The 21,083-nt window shown below is 46.0% G+C and overlaps 1 protein-coding gene across 1 annotated transcript in view; it reads left to right on the top strand.

Annotated features, from left to right (window-relative positions):
• Nucleotides 1–4,720: 4,720 nt before the first annotated feature.
• Nucleotides 4,721–21,083, top strand: part of doc2a (double C2-like domains, alpha) — a 67,624-nt gene continuing 51,261 nt past the window's right edge. Inside the window, exons 1-2 of the mRNA XM_005747697.2 lie at nt 4,721–4,778; nt 18,096–18,428. Coding sequence (XP_005747754.1) covers nt 18,101–18,428 — 328 coding nt within the window. The 5' untranslated portion in view covers nt 4,721–4,778; nt 18,096–18,100. The remainder of the gene's footprint in view (nt 4,779–18,095; nt 18,429–21,083) is intronic.

The following is a 21,083-nucleotide window of genomic DNA, read 5'->3' as shown; positions in this document are numbered from 1 at the left end:
CGTACATCAGCTCTGGTGCCAGCAAAGGCTCGATGTGCTTCATGAAACAATAACAGGACACTTCTGGGCACTTTTAATCTTTAATCTTTTAATTCGCCCAGATGATGTTCAACGTGTTGGTTACAGCCTCAGCAGACAGGAGCACACAGATGGAGTCTGAAATGGAAATGCAGTGTAAGGAACCTCTGACTCAGTGACATTCAAGTGTTTTTCACCAGTCTGTCACTAATGGCTCAAAGAAATGATCTTCCTACACCACCGAGCTGCTTCGTCAGGTAGAGACGCAGAAAAATCAGGGAGGAAATGTTCTGAATGAAGCTCCACTGTTCAGAACGACATAGGGAGGAGGCTGGGGTGGAGGATGGGTGGACAAAACACATGAACTACATACCAGAGACTGCACTTCCTTTACCCGTCTGAGGTGCAGGCAGCTAAAGATGGCGTTAAAGCTGAACGTCACCGTCCCCAAAAACTGCGACACAGAACAGACAAAAACAAAAACCGAGCTGCAAGCGGCTCTGCAGCCCTCCCTCCCTCCCCCGGAGGACTACGGGACAACGAGCTGTGTCGAAGGAAAGTGGATCACTTTTTGCCTGGCGAAATCACCATGGTAACTGATGATGAATACATAACCTGGTGTGGATCAGGTGATGTTCAGAGTTTTGATTTAAAATCAGCTGCAGAGCTGAATAAATCCACTGAATGAAGCACAGACAGCGTTACGAGAATGTTCATGTTTTAACACCACCAGTACCTGTTCAACCAGTCGCCTCCATTTCACTCTGATCTGAAAGGTTGGAGGGTGGAGATGGCGTGATACCTGCTGGAGGCTGCAGAGCTGCTGAGGCCAACAAAGACACATTAGGAACAGTGACCGAACTTCAGCAACATCTGAGACGATCCGTCCCTCACGGATGAGCTGCTGCGGGTTTTCTCGCGGCCCCGCGTTCGGAAGCCGAACATCCCTGATGGTGTGATGAGGATCTCAGTGGACGTTTGTTTTCTGTCATCACTGCAGATGCTGTCGGCACCGTGAGGAACTTCTAACTGAAGTTTTCACCCAGAGGTGAAACCGAATCAAAAGGTTTTACTTTCAGCTTTTTTAACAAATCTAAAAGTCTTCAGGGTGATTATCAACAAAGACGTTAGTGTGAATTAATTAAGGCATGAATTACAAATGCTGTCACACAGAGCCTTAATTTAGGGGCTTACCAGGCGGCTGTGGATGATGGATATGAGCTAAGGGAGCAAAGTTTCAGCCAGTATCTTCTGCTGAGGGGGTTGAAGTGTGGACCATGCGGTGAAGCATTCAAAGACAGTCGATGCTGAGCAGTCACTGAGACGTGAGCTGAATCTCCAACAAACCGAGTCAGATTCAGGCGAGAAGATGAACCGACACAAAGCAGGATAAAGGCTCCACATGACAACAGGATCACAACACACAACCCGAGTGAATTCAGACTCTGGGTATTGCCTCGTGTCTTCAGGGCCATCGGGGTTAATAACACTCAATCTGCATAATACACAACAATCCAGCAGCACCGCATGTCTCTAAGGCAGAGATCGGCACAGACGAGAAGCCGGTTAATATTTTCAATTACCTGAAGCATTATCATCGGTAATTAACGGCATTGTTGGCCACGAGAATGACTGAAGAAAGAGGAGAAAAAGGAGAACAGGGTGAGGAAGTTTATTATACAGTGTGACCAGGTTTCTGACTAAAGGCACGTCTGTCAGAGGGCGGCTGGACGTGGCCCCGACGATCAAATATTTAACAGCTCTTATAGCCGACATCCTTCGTCCTGCAGGGCAGACGTTCAGAGGACAGACCTGCTGGAAGAAGCTCAATGAATCCTGCCCTGCTCTTCTTTCTCTCTGAGGTTTCCAACACTAAATCTACTTAAAAAAACTACACGACATCCACGAGACTGCAGATGTATAAAATATGGAGGCAGAGCTTTTCACAGGTTCTCATTCCTTCCACCAGAATTAAGATGATGAGAAGCAGCCAGGTGCTAATAATGAAACGCACCTGATTGGCTGATCATCATCAGTGTGAGCGTTAAGAGCGACACAGTCTTCCCAGGAGTGGAAGTCGCAGCAACTTCAGCCCAAGCAAAAACCCAGGAGCTCCATCTGAGACTCCACAGGCCTCAGTCAAAGGTTAAAGTTCATGACAGCACAGTTAGAAACAGCCTGAACAAGTACAGCTGCAGGAGGAAAGGTCCTCAACATGGTGCCAAAGCTTAACAAAGCTGCATCTGAACAAAACAAAGACTTCTGGAACAGACGAGGCTGAGGCGGACATGTTTGTCCGTGAAACACAAAGTGAAGAGGAAGCCTCAGACCAGCTGGCAGCATGGCGGTGGAGCGACGATGGTTTGGGCTCCTCACGGTCACCGAGTGGACCGTGAACTCCTCTGAACACCAAAGTGCTGCGGTGGGATCTTCAGAGGCCGCTCGGGTTCATATTGTACCGTCGTTACTTTGCAGTATGAAGAATACGAGAATTAAAACAACTTAAAAAGCCTGCCACAAACGGAGTGTTCTGTCTGTGCATACACGAAGCTCATTATTAAAAACTTTATGTTTAATATCCACGTCTACAAGAGGAGCAGCACATCTGTGACAGGAAGTGAGGAAAAGCAGAAGACGTTTGCTTCAAGTTTTGGATTTTCAAAGTTTTCTTTGGATCAAAGTCCAGGAAACAGACGAGAAAGTAAACAAGGAAGCAAAAGCTCTTTAATTACCACGTTCACCCTCTGCTGTCTCAGCAAACAGCTTCTTTCTGCACACATTTCTAAATTTCATCATCATAAAACCCCTGCAGCTCTCAACCCTGAATGCTTTTTAGAAAAGACGTTGTTGTTGCAGCTTTTGCAGCGCAAAATTATTTGTGTAGCTCTGAAGGAAAAGACATCAAATCACACAAAATCACAACAGTCCCCTCAAGGTGCTTTACAATGTAAGGTAAAGACCTCAGAGCAACACAGAGAAAACCCAACAATCATATGACCCCCTATGAGCAAGCACTTTGACAGGGGGATGAAAAAAACTCCCTTTTAACAGGAAGAAACCTGCGACCGGGTGGAAGACGGGACAAAGACATGCTGTGGAAGAGATGAATAATAACTCAAGATTAAATGCAGAGAGGTGAATAAACACATAACACAGGAGCAAAAGGCGTGTCAGCTTTATGAGGACAGCTTCAAGAAAAAGGGTGGGGCTAAAAGGGAGTGTGATTCATGTCGTTCTTGTGGGCGTGGCCACTCACTTCACTAGTCTGCTCTTCTACTTTAGAATTATTCATACGCACGCTGTTGCTCATTGGATCAACGCTGACCAGAGCTGCTGACTCCACCTTACCCCTGCAGATGGCCCCGCCCCTCCCTGAGCCTGGTTCTGCTGGAGGTTTCTTCCTGTTAAAAGGGAGTTTTTCCTTCCCACTGTCGCCAAAGTGCTGCTCATAGGGGGTCATATGATTGTTGGGTTTTTCTGGATTATTGTGATTACTGTAGGACTTTACAGTATAAAGCACCTTGAAGCAACTGCTGTTCTAATTTGCTGCTATATGAATACAACTTGGAAGTCATTAGTATTAATTAGTTAGCAGATTTAAAGTTCTTTCCTTTTGTGCAGTTGTAATAATAATTCAACTGCCCTACCTGCCCAGACTCCCCAACGCTCTCCACCTAATCCTCCATCCTGCTCACCTCCTCAAACCTCTGCCAGCCTCCAGAGCATCATCTCCATCTACCCACAGAGTTCAGTCGTTTCACTCAGTGTACTCATTACCGCCTCTTAAAAGGAAACTGTTCCATCTGGGCTCTTAAAAACAAGAACATCAGCAGCAGGAGCAGCTGTGGTACCCGTCCTCATTTTACCCTTGAAGTGGACTGCAGGGTGTCCTGTCATGTTGCACTTGAGACCAGAGGTGGAGAAGGAGAGAGGTGTGCACGAAACGTGAGAAATAATCGCAGGGTTTCCTTGTCCATTTTGGCATGCATGGACGGAGAGAGAAAGACTGAGTGTGTGGGTGGATGAGATGCAGAGAGAAGAAGAAGAGGAGGAGGAGGAAGGATGGAGAGTGGCACATTCTCTCTCTCTCTCTTTTTAACAAGGGTTTCCTCTACCCCAGGGACACCTATCTGTGTGACCACAGGAGTGAGGAAGAGGAGGAACAAAGGGCCGAGGAGGTGGTGGGACGAGAAGGGTCGGGGGGAGGAGGAGGCCACATGTTCTACACCCTTTCCTGCAAGGGAGGAGGAAAAAATGCTATGTGTGATTGTATATGTGTGCTGGATGCACAAATGTATCATTAGGCATCATTAACCACAAATTATACAGAGAGAGAAAGACAGATGCTGCTGTTGGCACATTTTTCTGCTCCCTGCAATCTGCAGCCCTGGGAAGGAAAAAGAAGGGGAGAAAGAGGGGAGGGAGGGGGAGTTAATCTAATACATGTGTAGTGTGATTAAAGGAAGAGCTTCATCGCCAGTGACGTTTCAGATGGATGTGAAGCCCGGCGAAAGGATATTAAACACTTAAACATCGCACTGAAAACAGAGGCAGTGAGGAGGGGGTGGGGTGGGGGACAGAAAGAGTTAAAAGTCCGAATCTATGAGAAGGAGCTCTCTCTCTCTCTCTCTCTCTCTCCTCCCCCCTACCTCTCTCGACCGCTCGGCTACTCGCTCCTCTCTCACCACCTGTTAGTGCGGACCCCTCATGCACTGACATCCACTTGTTTGTGCAGGAATCTCCTCCACTCACCATCAAAGGTACGAACATTTACTCTCTTTATTCTGCCTTAATGCTGCTGCGTGTCTCCTTCTTCTTTTATTGGGGGGGGGGGGGGATTATTCACTTCTCAGAAGCTTTTATTCCCGTTCCAGTCTCCGCCTCCTCCTCCATCCCTCCATCCTCTCGTCTCTCAACAAATTTCTGTGTTTCTGCAAGTGGTGCAAAGTACATTTACTCTGATGCAGCGAGGTTTGCGTGACGCGCTGTGCTGTTTTATTGCACTTTAATGCTTTAATTACAGTTTGGAGGTATTTTAGTAGCCATGGTTAGTTTTTGAGTTTGAGAAGAAAAGAAAACACTAACCTCAGATGGTCTGTTTATTGATCATGTAGCTAAAAATTGACATTTTAAATCAGATTTAAATGTTGTTATCAACTTATTTTGGTGATGTGTGATCTATGGAGGACTGAAAATGCAACAATATTATTAATATTGAGACCAAAAAATAAAAGAGAGGATAGAAGGAAATAATGTTGAAATACATGCGCACACAAGTCAGTTAATAAAGTGTGAAATCATTCAGTTTGGCTTCCTCACAGAAATATTTACTGTCAAAATGACCTCTCATTCAGTTTCCTCCGTATACAACTGTAAGTATGAATTTGTTTAATTATTTCTGTAATAATTTACATTATTTGTCAATAATGACTCGTACATTATTGATACACGAGTACAGGACACGGTGTGAAGAGGGAAACCATTTGGGAAATAAATATTTAAATTAATATATTTATAAATAAAATAAAATATTAAATGGGAGAGCAAAAATATGAACAAAAAGCGAAAACATACTAAAGCAAGTCATTAGTGATAAGTTGTTTATTTATTTATTTTTTTACTTATTCAGCTGGATTCGACCTCCATACCAGACGAATCAGCTGTTTAAATTGTATTAAGGTTTACAGTGTGCATTATTAGGGGCGTGGCCTCTTTGACTGACAGGTGGATGGTGACACAGGCGGCTGTAGCTGCCAGCTGTCTGCTAGCTTCACCTGAGCTGGACCTCTGGACCGTGTTTGTGCTGTTGGAGCCTTTTGGAGCATCTGACCAATAATATGGCTGCTGTGAGGTCACTATAGCAACAGACCGTGCAACGAGGCTGAGCTCCAGGTTTGATTAAATTCTGGGATTTTATCTGGATGTTAATCTGAATAAAGCCCAGAGACCAAACTGTGGCATCGCTGTGGTTAAGTTTTGTCTGTTGTTTGGGTCTTTGTGCAGTTTAGTACGTCATGCATGTGCTGCATGCTGTGAATTATGATGATTTAAAACATTTATCTCAATAACTTGGCTCTGGTGGAAAAGTCGTCGAAAGACAGAAAGAAGTAAGCGCACATGATGACTCTGGAAATGATTCAGTATCATGTCCGTCACTGACTGACACTGACATTGAAGCTGCGATGGTACCTCAGCTACTTTAAGCTGAAATCAGTTTGCAAATAGAAGAAAGTCTCCACAGGTTGCCTGAAGAACATCTGTTCTCTCTGCAGAACTTTATTCCTTTGACCTCGCTGTTCATTGACGAAACTTGGATAGCAGTACTGCAAAAGCACCAACACGGAGCAGCAGCACAAAAGTGGCATCAGGACCTTGGACTCATATTTAATCCTGTCCATGCTGATGCTTTCAGCTGCTGGACTTTTGGTCTGCTAAGCTCCGCTTCAAGCTTCTGATCCAGTGAAGAGACGAACGCGATGAGACTCTAACCAAACCTGAACTGAACAGGAAACCAGGAGAATCAGATTTCCTTCCTCTTCCTGTCTCGAAGTTAGAGCGGAGCTCGTCTGTTGTTATTCTGCGATGGTTAAAATGACATTAAGTGGAGAACTGGCACCACCCACTATTCAAAGAATGGATGAAAGTATGACGGAGGCCCTGTCACTTTTTTTTAAATTCAAATTACATGTTATATTATTTTAATAGTGAGCACCATGACAAAATAATGTGAGTTTACAGGCTTAAAGAGCAGAGCAAATTGTGGATGATGGGGATAAATAAGGAATGACTGACAGGTTGGAGACATCCTGATTGGCTCTGGTGAGGTCATGGCTGTTGTGCCATTTCTGGAGCAAGGACAGAAGAGGGATGGGTAAGAGGTGGTTAACGTAGGAGGGTGACCTGATGACGGGAGCTCTGGGTGGGCAGGTGGTTACAGGAGTCGTTGAGGTGGTGCTGCTCCTCGACCGCAGGTTTCAGGAAAAGGAAAAATCGACTGTAACATCAGCCATGTGACCTCTGCAGGGTGAAGGTTGGTTTTTGTTTCAGCCAAACTGATGTGTCCTTTAAACATTTCTGAGTCAGGCTCAATTAATCCCAACATTAATCTTCCACTGACCTGGACACAGACATGACTCCAATGGTTCACTTAAAACTTAATCAAAAGTTTATTTTTTATTGCGAGGTTATTGAGGAGCACTGAAAGCAACACGTTGGCAGATTTAACCTCCTAACTTCCAAACAGGTTTACCCTTAGCTTCAGGTTCATATCCACCCATTTATTTATTTTAATCCATTTAGCACCAAGTGGGAAATCTTAAACAGAAGTGAAGCCAAAGAACAAGAAAGATCTGACATGAACGTGTTCAGCATGAGGCTAAAACGTGACTTTTCCACCTTATGTTTCTGCTGACCCGATAGAAGTGCAGTGCATTAACCAAACTGTTGGGGCCGGAGTTCCTGTGTATAATGTAGCTACAAATAATCACTAATGCTGCCACAAAAAGATATAAAATGAGCACAAAATAAGATTTTATGCCTAAAAGATAAAAACAGCAGTATAGTTCACTGTGTGAGTGTGCTGTAGTTTGCTCACCACATTAATGGCATTTAGAATAAAGAACCTCGTGGATGGTTCTCCTTGTCGGGGCTGATCTATAGAGCGACGCGTGCAGTCATTAATGATTCACGGGACCTTCCTGTATACAGCTGTGCTGTAAAGGTCATCCACTGGCTTTGCTCTACAGGGAAAAACGGGACCTTCATGCTTCACCGTGTTTCTGTCGTACGTTCCAGCCAGATTTCTTTATTCAGTTGTTCTGCTTTTAATTAAGTTCAGTACAGTTTTTTTTATATAGCAACCAATCACAGCAGCAGTTATAATGTGAACACAGAGAGACCTCAGCAATAGGCTGAGCCTCTATGACCAAGCAGTTGGTGACAGTGGGAAGGAAAAACTTCCGTTTAACAGGAAGAAACATCCGTCAGAATCAGGCTCAGAGAGGGGCCGTGTGAGGAAGACAGGACCGATGACACACAAGCTTCAGTGTGATGACGATGTGTTTGCTTCTGAGGCCAGCGAGCTGTCGTGTGTTCGTTAAACTCATTAAAATAATTACAACCTCTCTGCCTCCAACCAAACAACCACAACCGAAAAACCAAATGTCCAAATCCGTGTGCTTGGATCACGCTGCCTCCTGCTTCTGACTGCGTGTCGCTTTGTGATGGATGCTATGCTAACGTGTTGCTGCTCCCCCCCTTCCTCCTTTTTCTGTGCCAAAGCAGCTTCCTCACATCAGCCAGTAACATCAGGCCTGGGTATTGATTTGCATGCAGCTGGTTATGAATTATAATGTGGTATTTTCTGTGGCTGGAGGATTTCAAATCCCAGAGAGGAACAGAGATTTTTTTTGGCAGAACAACTGAATTATATTAGGTTTCCTCGTCTCTCCTCTCTGCAGCACAGAGCTGATGCTCAGTTTAGGAAGAGAGGAAGCTGTGAGACAGAGTAAAAATGAAAACCCTGCAATAATAATCAAATAATCATGAGTAATTAATGAAGTTATGGAGGAGCAGCAGCTGGTTCCTGTGTGTTTGTGCTTATTCCAAATTTCAGATCTTTTGTCTCTACAGTGACTGACCTCGCAGAGCAGCTTTGCATGAGTCACAGTTCAAAGTAATCCTCATGTCTGATGCTAAAAAACTCTTTGCACCATTAGGGGCGTGGCCTCCTTGGCGAAGGGGTGTATTGTGAAAACAGCTGATCTGTGACGTCATCATTAAGAGAAAACTCCAGTGCATGATTGAATTAACAATGAACTTAATTATTGTCGTGCAATTTGGTTTGAAACTGCCAGGAGCTGAAAAGTGACAGAATCTGTCCAATCACAGCGACGTGTGCGGCTGCAGCTCCCCTCACACCTGTCACTCAGCCATCAGGTGAGCGTATATGAGGTGACAGGACTCTCTGACCACCGAGTCGCCTCTGCACAGTGAGGCTGAGACTGTTAATGCGGAGAGGAACATGAAACGGTGACAGGGCGAGTAAAAACAAGCGGGGAGGGGAGAGCGTCTGCAGACTCCAGGGTGGGAACGAGACCGGCACGAGTGAGTGGCGGCAGGGAGAGGCGTTTTGTGTGTCTTCATTAAGATCCTCCCCTGTGTCGAAGTCTCACCAGTAATCCCGCTGTGACTGCATATCTAACACTGGACGGGCACCAGGTTTCACTTTCATGTGGGAGAATGTTTTGGCTGATAAACGCCACCTCCCCCTGAATTAAACATGACGGCCCCGAGCGCCACAGACACTCGGGAAGCAAACACACGTGACAGAGTGGGAAGGGCCCGAAAATCAAAACAGGAAGCTTTAAACCCAGGAGACAGCGTCTCAGATGTGTGACTTCTAATTTATAATTACATCCTCATTACATTTTGAAATTTTACACGATGCCTGGAGATCTCCTCAGTGGGACAAAGTCATTAGTGTTCAAGAACAGCCTAATAAATTTGACTTCTCATGAAATTAAGTTCAAATTAAATTCAGTAAAGTTAAAATGTTGATGCTGAAATGCTTGAGCATCTCAAAGCTCACTCTTCTTCCCTGGAAAATTAGGTGAATGAAGATAAGATAAGATAAGATAAGATAAGATAAGATAAGATAAGATAAGATAAGATAAACCTTTATTAGTCCCACAAGTGGGAAATTTGCTTGGTCACGGCAGAAAGTGGACAGTACAAAGTTAAGAGCAGCAACAATTAAGAAAAACAATAGAATAGGATAAATTAAATAGAATAAAATAGCTGATTAGAATTGAGATTTTATCTAGAAAACGTAGTTTCCCCCGTTAATAAAGCGCTATGGCCCAAACATTAGCATCTAAGGATGAAAAATGAAGCCCCAGCACCTGCAGTTCCCCTGATGTCCAGCTGAGGCAGCTGTGAGTCAGTCCCCATAGACCCTCATGTTAAATCCTTACAGCAGAAATAAACATGTTTACAGGCTGATACACAAACAGTTTGGTCTCTGTGGATCATGTCCCCTTCATAGCACCTGTTTTTATAACTCACCTTTTTAAATTGTATTAAGGATTAAAGTTTGCATTATTAGGGGAGTGGCCTCTGTGACTGACAGGTGGATGGTGACACAGGTGACTCTAGTTGCTAACTGTCTGCTAGCTTCACCTGAGCTGCACCTCTGGACCTGTTTGTGCTGTTTGAATCTAACCATTGGGTTGATTATGACCATCTTTCGTATACAGGTGTTTTGCTGGTTGTTAGGTGTAGCTAACGTGTAAATTCGTGAGCTCTGTGTGTGTTTTTGTTGAACTGAAGGAGCATCACAGACACTTGCAATGCTTTGTGACCCTGCTGTTTCTGTCTTGTGTGTTGCTAATAGGACTGCACTACTTCTGCCTGAAAACAAGCTTCAAGCTTCCTGCAGGCCGAACACACAGAATGAGGATTTATTCTGTTAATTTTATTTGGAGCTCTTCTCTGAGGGCTGAACCAAGCAACACAGCAGAATCTCTCCTCAGATCTCCAAGTAAAACACAAAAACAAAACTGATGCATTCTCCAAACTGCATCCAGCCGCAGGTCGTTAGCTCCTAATCTCTTACCCTGTCTGCTCCACTGGTTTAAGTGGAATACTTAAGAACAATAAGCAACATCATGTGCAGGACGCGTCCAATCCCAAATCTTTTCTTTGATCGGCGCGTGCATGTTCGACTCGAGGTTCTGCTCCGGCTTTGTTAAGGACGCCCTGCAGAGTTTCTAAGGAGGAGACCCTTAAACAAGCATGATCTCCTTCCAATTACACAGCGTGTGAAATCTCCCACTGCTTAAATGTCCTGTCGGACATCTGAGTCGTCCTCTCTCTTTATGATCACTTAACAAGAAAGAAGCTGCAGGTCCAAGCTCAGGCGTTAGATAACTGGAGCCAGCTGTTGAACATTTTGGGCTAATGACAAGGCCCCTGCCTCCTTTCACTCTGAGGTGGTCTCAGAGCAGAAGGTGAACTAGTCATTACAACACTGTGTGTTTGTGAACATCTTCTCAGCCTGGTGAAAACTGAGCTTTAAAAACCCCCCGAACGGTTCCTACACTTCATCTAAACCCAAACGAGCAGCTTGCATCTCCTTACAGCTGCATCGTCCTCGCCGCCGCGCTCATTTAACAGCAGAAGTCTTCAGTTTGTGGACACGAATCTCAACATAACACCGCTAAGCTGAAAAACACGCGCTCGTTAAACAGAATAAGGAGCACGATTAAATGTTGTCACAAACTGAACAGTTCTGTTCTCCAGCCTCGGCTCTCAGAGGATTAACAAACCTGTAATCAGGTTTCAATCAGGTTTGAGCCGCGCTACATTCAATTTACCTCAGTGCTGTCATCAGTGCACGAACGAAGGCTGATAATATTATTATTTTAATATTATTAAAACTATTACATTTTTATTCAGTCTGCTGTAATGTAATGCGTGTTCATAACTGCAGGGATTATCCACCCTCACACTCTGATGCAGTTTGCAGACGGGATGAGAATCAGCATCCACATCTGAGGCCACAGCTCGCAGTCAGAAAAGGGTGGATGCTGACTCCATGTTGGTGCAACAAATGCAGAAGTCAGAGAGCGAGGCAGTGGGAGATTGAACAGCATCTGTCAAAAACTACAGAAAGAGTTTCCTAACTCAAGTCGCAGAACGAGGGAGGCAGAGCTCAGGAACAAATATCAAACTTTTAATGTCAAAGACCCGGCTGTAAGATCCAAGAGTGCACAGGGAGTAACACGGTGACCAGAACCAGCACCGGCAGGCAAAGACAGGACGAACACAGGAGGGCAACGAGAAACAGCTGAACACAATCAAGACAACGAGGAGGAAGTGAAACTCAAAAACAGAGACGACCAGCTATCAAAGTAAAACAGGAAATGAATGAGGTGGCTGACAGAGAGAGAGGGCTGCTGGTTCCCGTGAGATGGATATCTAATAAACAAAGTAATGGATTACACACAGAGTACATAAATAGAGGGGATATAGTGTAATACAACCAAAAGCAATAATAATGCATTTCATGGCATATTGATTTATTAATTAATCTATTTTAATAATTTAATGCGTGGCCTTCCATATAAGCCAGAAATAGAAGGAAATACAAATGTAAGATTTTGAATTTTAGTCTTTGTGGAGTAAATAAAGCAGAAAAACATGGAGGATGACACTGGCGGTCGAAGCAGTGACTTGCGTACTTTTATTTTGCCTGTTGTGCATTTTTCCTGGTTAAATCGAGTCGGCTCTCCTGAGGGTGGAGCTGGTTTGGAGTTGCATATTTATTGGTGTTGTTTAGCGTCCCCAGAGTGTTCGAGCAGAGGCAGCACTCGCTGCTTTATGCTCCACATAGAAGAAACTCTGAGAAAGCTTTTCTGCTTCATCATGGCCTTTAGTTAAAAGACTTTACCTTGAATAAGCAATCTTAAGCATTTCTTATAATCAGCACTTCAAGGCATGAGTCATACGTGTGCTGCAGCTGAAACGACTGAAAGTCCCATAAAATGTGTTTTTGTATCATATTCACAGGTAAATGTTAAAGTGAATCATCGTGTAATACCTCTGACACGGTTTACCTCGACCTGTGCGGTCACTCAGCGTCCACTCGAGCCTGCGGCGGCGATCTGCACTCCTCGGGTCTGGAGGGCTGTTGGCGCCACATTTGACCACGAAAATTACTCTGAAAGGTCAAAGCGTGAGGATTCAGCTCTCTCACTCAGGAGCAAGATGACTAACTGACTTTGTGTTCAGGCTTTGGAACATAAAGTCTAGAAGGTTTTATTATGAAATGTAATCAGGCGTTTTAATCTGCACAGTAAATAAAGATATTTTAAATAGATTTACGCTGACGTCATCAGCGTAAATTTCTAAAAATAATAACAGTGCATCACTCGCGAACAAGACCCCGAGATACTTGAACTCCTCCACTTGGGGCAGGAACTCATCCCCGACCCGGAGTGGGCACTCCACCCTTTTCCGGCTGAGAACCATGGCCTCAGATTTGGAGGTGCTGATCCTCATTCCCGCTGCTTCACACTCGGCTGCGAACCGTTCCAGTGCGAGCTGGAGGCCCTCACCCGATGAAGCCAACAGAACCACATCATCTGCAAAAATCAGAGATGAGATTCTGAGGCCACCAAAGCGAAAGCCCTCCGTCACTTGGCTGCGCCTAGAAATCCTGTCCATAAAAATTAAAATAAATGGCCTGTATTTATATAGCGCTTTTACTAGTCCCTAAGGACCCCAAAGCGCTTTACATATCCAGTCATCCACCCATTCACACACACATTCACACACTGGTGATGGCAAGCTACAGTGTAGCCACAGCCACCCTGGGGCGCACTGACAGAACCGGAAAATTACAAACAGAACCGGAGACAAAGGGCAGCCCTGGCGGAGCCCATCACCCACCGGGAACGAGTCCGACTTATTGCCGGCAATGCGAACCAAGCTCTTGCAACGGTTGTATAGGGATCGAATGGCCCGTAGCAATGGGCCAGACACCCCATATTCCCGCAACACCTCCCACAGGACACCCCGAGGGACACGGTCGAATGCCTTTTCCAAGTCCACAAAACACATGTAGACTGGTTGGGCAAACTCCCATGCACCCTCAAGTATCCTGGAGAGGATAAAGAGCTGGTCCAGTGTTCCGCGACCAGGACGAAAACCGCATTGTTCCTCCTGTATCTGAGGTTCGACTAACGGACGAACTCTCCTTTCCAGCACCCTGGCATAGACTTTCCCAGGGAGGCTGAGGAAGGGAGCCGGAGATCGACAGACGGATTGGGGCTGCAGCTGCAGTAATGCGGACGCTGCACCGGTCCGTCGTGGTGAAGAGGGAGCTGAGTGTAAAAGCGAAGCTCTCAATTTACCCGTCGATCTACGTCCCTACCCTCACCTATGGCCACGAGCTGTGGGTAGTGACCGAAAGAAGAGATCGCGGATACAAGCGGCAGAAATGAGCTTCCTCCGAAGGGTGGCTGGCCTCTCCCTTAGAGATAGGGTGAGAAGTTCGGCCATCCGGGAGGGGCTCAGAGTAGAGCAGCTGCTGCTCCACATCGAAAGGAGCCAGCTGAGGTGGTTCGGGCATCTGACAAGGATGCCCCCTGGGCGCCTCCTGGGTGAGGCGTTCCAGGCATGTCCCACCGGGAGGAGGCCCCGGGGCAGACCCAGGACACGCTGGAGAGATTATATCTCTCGGCTGGCCTGGGAACGCCTTGGTATTCCCCTAGATAAGCTGGAGGAGGTGGCTGGGGAGAGGGAGGTCTGGGCCTCTTTGCTTAGGCTGCTGCCCCCGCGACCCGGCCCCGGATAAAGCGGATGAAGATGGATGGATGGATGGAATAACAGTGCATGTTGAATTCAGAGGGACTTTGCATTTATCTATGTGGTTTTTATTCAGCCTGCAGATAAAACAATGTTTGAAATGAAGCCGACGCCTGCAGTTCATCCGACGTCCACTAGGGGCTCCAGCAGACTCCTATGTTAAACGTTGCAGCAGAAATAAACACGTTTCCAGCCTGATGCACAATCTGACGTGGTTTCTGGCGTGTACAGAGATGTAAACGTGATGGCAGAGCTTTTGCTTATTTACAGCAGATCTCTGGACTGTTTTCTTGGACTCGTTTAGCTCATCTGTAGCTCAGTATTTCTCCTCGAGCTTCCTTCACACAAACTAAAGGAAAGTTGCACAAACGTGAGCCTGACTCAAAGATCTGTTTAATCTGAGAGCAAAGCTGCTCTAAAGCAAACACATTGTGGCTGATGTGAGCCGTTCTGACTGCGGTTTGTTCTCATTGCTAACGCTGCTGAGGCCTCGCTCTGCAGTCTGAGCTGCGTTCAGGCGTCTCACCTGTCTCGCTGTTGCAGCAGGTGGAGGTCTCCCCTCAGGGGCTCGCTGATTAAATATTCTGGCTCGAGGCCCAAGAAGCTGTTTGACTTCCCCCTGCTGTTCATGCAACCTGCAGGCTGTGTTTGTGTGTTGTTAGCGAGCTAACTTTTCACTCTCGGGTCGTTCTGGTCGTGTGATTTCCCCCCTGTTATGTCCACACCTCCTTACAGGACTGTGGTCGTTAAACTTCCTGTTTTCATCGGCCCATGTGTGTCGGCGTCCTGCTGCGACACCTTTTCTTTGTGCTTTCTATGAACCCTCCCTCTTTTTCATGTGTCAGACACACACACTCCTCATTAAACACCTGCTGTCAGCTGCTGCAGCGGCGTGGAGCTGCTGTCAGGACTACCATGTGTCAAATAGAAGAAAAGGGTTTCCTTTAACACGGGGATCGAACACGCTCGCCTCCTGACTGTTAGCTCTGAGCTTAAACAGCTGCGCTGATCCTTTTCTGCAGCTTTAACTCCCTCGAGCACAGCCGGGCTGATGAACGCAGCAGGTGTCCGTCCACACAGGTGTTTCTGTTTGTGTCGCTGAGGTCCAACACTCTGCTGTTGATGAAGGAGCTCACGGTCCACTCAGTGACCCCGAGGTACCCAAACCATCATCCCTCCAGCGCCGCGCTCACAGCTGCTCTGAGGTCTTATGAGTTTGGTTTTGTGCTTCATGGACAGACTTTCAGCTCAGTCTGTTTCTAACTGTGCTGCTACGTTTAACCTTTGACTGGGGCCTGTGGAGTCTGAGATGGAGCTCCTGGGTTTTTACTCAGGCTGAATTTGCTGGGACGTCCACTCCTGGGACGACTGTGTCGCTGTTAACACACCTGAACGCTCCAGACCTGCAAACATCAGAAACCTCAGCTCTACAGATGTGCTCACACTGGTGATGATCAGCCAATTGGGTGCGTTTGATTGGCAGCACCGGGCTGAGACTTGGCCTCGTCATTCCTGTGGAGACAGACACCCGTGGAAAGACTTCCACGACTTTCTGTCACTCTGTCAGCTCACTCATGTCACTCTGAGGAGTATCTCTGCTTTCAGTGACATCGACAGGTTTTCGTGTCTTCTTTTGATCAGACTCGTCCGGCAACACTTAAAGTCCAGCCTGGTTTGAACTTGATATTTAACTCACTCTGGTCTTGACTTTGGTTTGTTTGCTGTGTTTAATTTGGGATATTCTGCTCACATGTTTGATGTGTCCTGACTTGTATCCTGGTCTACGTCCGCTCAGCCTTGCTGATTTTCACTGCACCCGTCTCTCTTCCTGTTAAAACAAAGTTTTTCCTTCTCACTGTCGCCAAAGTGCTCGGGGTCATATAATTGTTGAGTTTCATCTATATTATTGTACTGACGTCTAATATAAAGCACCTTGGGGTGACCGTTGTTGTAGTTTGGTGCTGCATAAATAAAGTGGACTATGACTCTGATCTTTCAGTGATGATGTGGGTTGCCTGGTTGGGTCTTGGCTCTTGGACTGTACTCTTCCCCGTTAATCCAATGCTAGTTTTCTTGGCCTGCTGTTAGTCAGCTGGTCCAGATCTTCATCTCTGACCCGGCATGTTCATAGAGATCAGCAGCTGTAAAAGTGACAACAGGATTGAACATCTGGATAAAGACGGGCTGTATCTGCAGGCTGGCGATGAGGCTTCTTCGCAGAGTTTAGCTGATATTTCTCCTGCAGCTCGAGTCTATTCCTGTCTTTGGACCACAACAGTAGTCGCCTGCAGTTGGCTTAACATATTTATCAGTGTTACAGCCGGCTGTCAATAAAACTGCCTCCGTCTGTGTGAGATGTGCTGTTAGTGCCAAAATAAAACCGAGTTTCTGTCAAATGAAACACTGCATTTAATTTCAGGTCAGAGGATTATTGAACAAACTGCTGCAGCACTTTGAGACATCCTTACTCGAGTCATCCAGAGACAGCTGAGGATGTTTTAAATAGCATAGGTTGGGGAAACAAAGTGTATAATTACAGTGCAGTTATTCAGAAAGGAGGAAAAGCTGGGCGAGTATAATAAGACCAAACAGAAGGAAGAGTCAAAGTCTTTTTTCCTCGTGGATTTTATTTTGTAATGAAATGCAGCTAACAGGGTGTGACTGACCGTCTGTCTCTGTGTTCACCCTGCGGCACATGGGTAACCTGTCCAGGTGTGCGCCGCCGCTCACAGCTATGAGTGCTGGGACAGGCTCCACTGCTCACTGCCATTATTTTACCTGATGTAACCTGAAGCTCGTCACATTCAGTTCTTAGAAAGCAGCGCCGTGTGATGAGGTATCTCTGATAGATCGCAGGTACAATTCACTACAAAGAACCCTTAAAATGATCGTGTCTTCAGGGCCGTGACTGTCAGAGATTCTCCTCAAAATATGACGACAATTTCTCCTTTCATTGCCAGGAAGAAAAATCTGGGATAATTAGTCATGAACCGCCTAAAATCTGAGGCTCCCTTCAAATTCTTTTCATCTCCTGGTGGCTCAATTAAGTCCTGTGACAGCAGCAACACCTTTCCCGTGACTAATTTGTCAAACGCCTCGTGCTATTTCCTTTGAAATCTGACATCAAACGCACTCAAGTGTTCCTCAGGTGTTCATCACAACAGATCCATTCAGCTTTTATTCAGTTTTTCTGTGAGTCACTTCAAACAAATGAGTCCAAACGGATATCCAGACCCGGCTTCATGAATGTCTTCTTAAGGACACGTAAAGAAAGTCAGGTCAGATGTTTGCGTGTCAGTCAGTGTTCAAAATGCTCGCTCAGGTTTAGGAAACTGTTGGGTTAAACACTTATTCTGGGTCTGTAACTAACTGGGTTAACGAACCAAAGCAGGGACAATAAACCAGACTACTAATCCAAACTAACCCAAATTTAAACTCAACTAAACCAACTTAAACTTAAACTCATCTGAAACCAACTTAATAATATAACTGTAACCAAAGTAAACTCAATTAAACCCACATAAAGTTAAACCAATAAATCAAAGTGAATTATTATTAATCTAAATCTAATTCGTCTGTATTTGGACCAATCTAGTTTAAACTAAAAAAAACACAATAAACGAAACAATCTGAATTTAAATGCTGTTAATGTGCTGAGATCAAAGCTCTCAGTGAGTAAACATGTTTGTTTGTTTGTTTGTCTTCAGACTCTATGACGGTTCGGAGAGGAAAGAAGCTCAGCATCTCCATCCAGGAACACATGGCCATAGACGTTTGCCCCGGCCCCATCAGACCCATCCGCCAGATCTCCGCCTACTTCCCCCGCCTGTCCCCCACCTCCCCCACCCCCGTCTCCCCCAACCCCGCCGTGTCCCCGCCGCCGTCCCTCAGCCCCGGCTCGGTGGCCTCGGGAATGGGCGGGTCTCACCTCCTGTCTCCTCTGTTGGCCCAGGGCAGGCCCGGCGGGGGCGGGTCCCTATCCCTGACCAGCAGCGTGGACACGTCGGTGGAGATCAACAGCTCCGACAGCGACGACTGCAGTGAGCCTCGCTGTCGGCATGTGTCTGTGTGCGTGTGTCACCCTGCATCTGTACACATCTGTTTAACGTCACCCTGAGGCTGCTTCCTGCACGGCGCTCCGTCTCAAGTCTGTTTTCATACATTTCATGAGGCTCAAAAATATCGTGACTCGCCACTGTCACGGTCCCAGTGATGCTTTTGAGGTTTGGATTTGTTTTTGCTTCTCGGTTATCCACCGTTAGGCCTGTAACACAGCACAGAGGACCATCACAGCTGTCAGTCTACAGTTACCCTTCATTCATTTATATTTTGCAGGAAAATGCTTCAAAATTGTATTCAAACATGCAAACACAACACTATAGAGAACAAAAGCCTGCAATGAGTTTGAAAGTGAATGCGTGTTGTGAGCAGCTTCATCCTCCAGCTCAGGCTCTGTCGGCTCGGTGAGGATCTCCAGATGTATCTCCAGGCTTCCTGGAGGACATCCAAAGCTCTTTTTGTATGTTTCTGCCTTTGCGCTGCTCCCTGTCAGGATGATCCCACTCATTGTTGCCCCTGTTGTTATTTTAATGAACACCAAAGCAGCTGAAACTCACGAACAACCCCTCTGCTACATACCTGACCAGATCAACACCCCTGCGTGGATGCACAGTAGTGCAGATAAAGCAGGGCTGAGAAACCTCTGCGTGACATCACAGCATGTTTTGGTTCTGTCAGATGGACTGAAATATTTTCTCCACGTCTCTTAAATCTCTTAATTCTCTCTCTGAAGAACAAATCTGGGGCTGAATTATTTCTCGTCTTTTTTAGTGAATCATGTTGTTTACTGGAGGCTGAAAGCCGGCTTAGGCTGGAACGAAAACAAATATTTTCATTGTGAATTTCCTTCAGACAACAGTGCTCAAGTCTCCTTTGGCTAACGTGCCGTAATCACCTTTTATGGAGATGTCGATGTGAGTTTGGGATGAAAGGTCACAGAGTCTGCAGAAGCACCACGAAGGTCGCTCGGAGTAACTGAGGGACCTAAAAACGCTGCAGCAGCTCCAGTCTGATCGTTTCATGGATTTAACCAGCAGCAACCCTAACAGCCGTTCCTCCGCCACTGCACCGTGGATGCATAATTCATGTGTTTGCAGCTCACACATACGTAACCGACACATTGACGCGTACGCCTCTCGTGCTGAAGCTCGGCCAGACTGCAGATGCTGAGCGTTTTTGGGGAGGCAGGTAAATGACGCGGCCGAAACACGTCAACTTCAGAGATGGCTGAAATGTGACGGCACCGGCTCGTCTGGAGGAGCAGAAGGAGCGCGAGTGCGCCGATCGTCTCCTTCATCCTCTCCTTCATCCTCTCCTTCGTCCTCTCCTTCATCCTCTCCTTCATCCTCTCCTTCATCCTCTCCTTCATCGCCGCTTCAGTTACAACACGAGAATAAATTGTGATAAATGAGTCAGGCTGAATGCTCTCAGAGCTGCTGACATGTTTTCAAGCTCCGCTGTGATTCAGAAAGCAAAGACTAATTAGAGGTTTTTACCATTTTTATCCCCTCATTAACATATATTTGTTTTGCAGTCACCACTTGATGATTTTTTTGTGCTTTTTAATAACGAGGCGTCAGATTCATCAGAGCGGGGAAAGCCTGAGGGAGGAGCGGAGCGCCAAAGTTTGACAGGCCGTCTCCTCGAACAGAAACTCCAGGCTTTGATCAAACATAAAAGGAACTCTGGCTAACAAAGAACGCCTTCACAGGGGCGCTCCTTTGTGCACGCGTGATCCCTGCAGCCTCGGGCTTCGCTGCTGCAGAGCGATGATTCCTGCGCAGGACGGTCACAGGGCGTTTTGAGGTTTTGCTGACATGTTCCAGCCGTCGCTGCCTCGGGCTGCTGTAAGTCAATGTAGGTGGGTGGAAGCAGGAGTCTTTTTTATTTTTACTCAGTGTTCAGGACTGCAGTGGATTAAGCAGAGAGAGGACGACTATAGGATGGACTCAGAAAAGTGCATCCAACAGTCAGAAGCACTGATTTAAGTTTCTGAGGACGACATCTGATGTTTTACTTACAGAAAAAAAGGCCAAAAGACTCGAAATACAGAAACTGAAGTCTGCTTCTGCCTCGAGATACTAAAAGACACACAGACTTAAAATACAGCATCATACTGCCTTTGTGGGACAGTTAGTTATCTTACACGATACAGAGTCGGGGCCACGAGATGCAAAGCTACCTGGATGTGACAGCGATCATGTCTTTGGGATGCAGAGTGAGCTATCAGATACAAACAGGACCTTATGAGATATAAAGTCATCATTAGCTGTTCTGTAAATGTGTCTCATAGTGTTGAGATGCTGAGTTTTACTCTTATACAGGACAGACGCTGAGACTAAATCAACAGGCTTCCATGTCTGTGTCTCACGCTGGATGGCAGTTGGTTTTCCCGCCTTTTTCTGTACCAACTGTGTGCAGTTAGCTAAGCTAATCCGGTTGTTCAGTCTGACGTCACTAACCGTGTCTGGGTCTAAACTCTGCTGCAGGTCCATATATCAAACGATCACTATGGCATTACTGAGAGTTGAAAAAACTGTCTAAAGTCTTTCATCTTTAATAAAATGATCAGCGTTCTGCTCTACCAGGTGTAACAATTGAGTTTAACATCCAGGCATCCATGAAAACGGAATTTA

This window comes from Pundamilia nyererei, unplaced genomic scaffold (genome assembly GCF_000239375.1).
Source record: "Pundamilia nyererei isolate P.nyererei 1_Seehausen unplaced genomic scaffold, PunNye1.0 scaffold00202, whole genome shotgun sequence".
NCBI lineage: Eukaryota > Metazoa > Chordata > Actinopteri > Cichliformes > Cichlidae > Pundamilia > Pundamilia nyererei.
The sequence above is the reverse complement of the archived record's forward strand: the minus strand, read 5'-3'. Positions and strand labels throughout refer to the sequence as shown.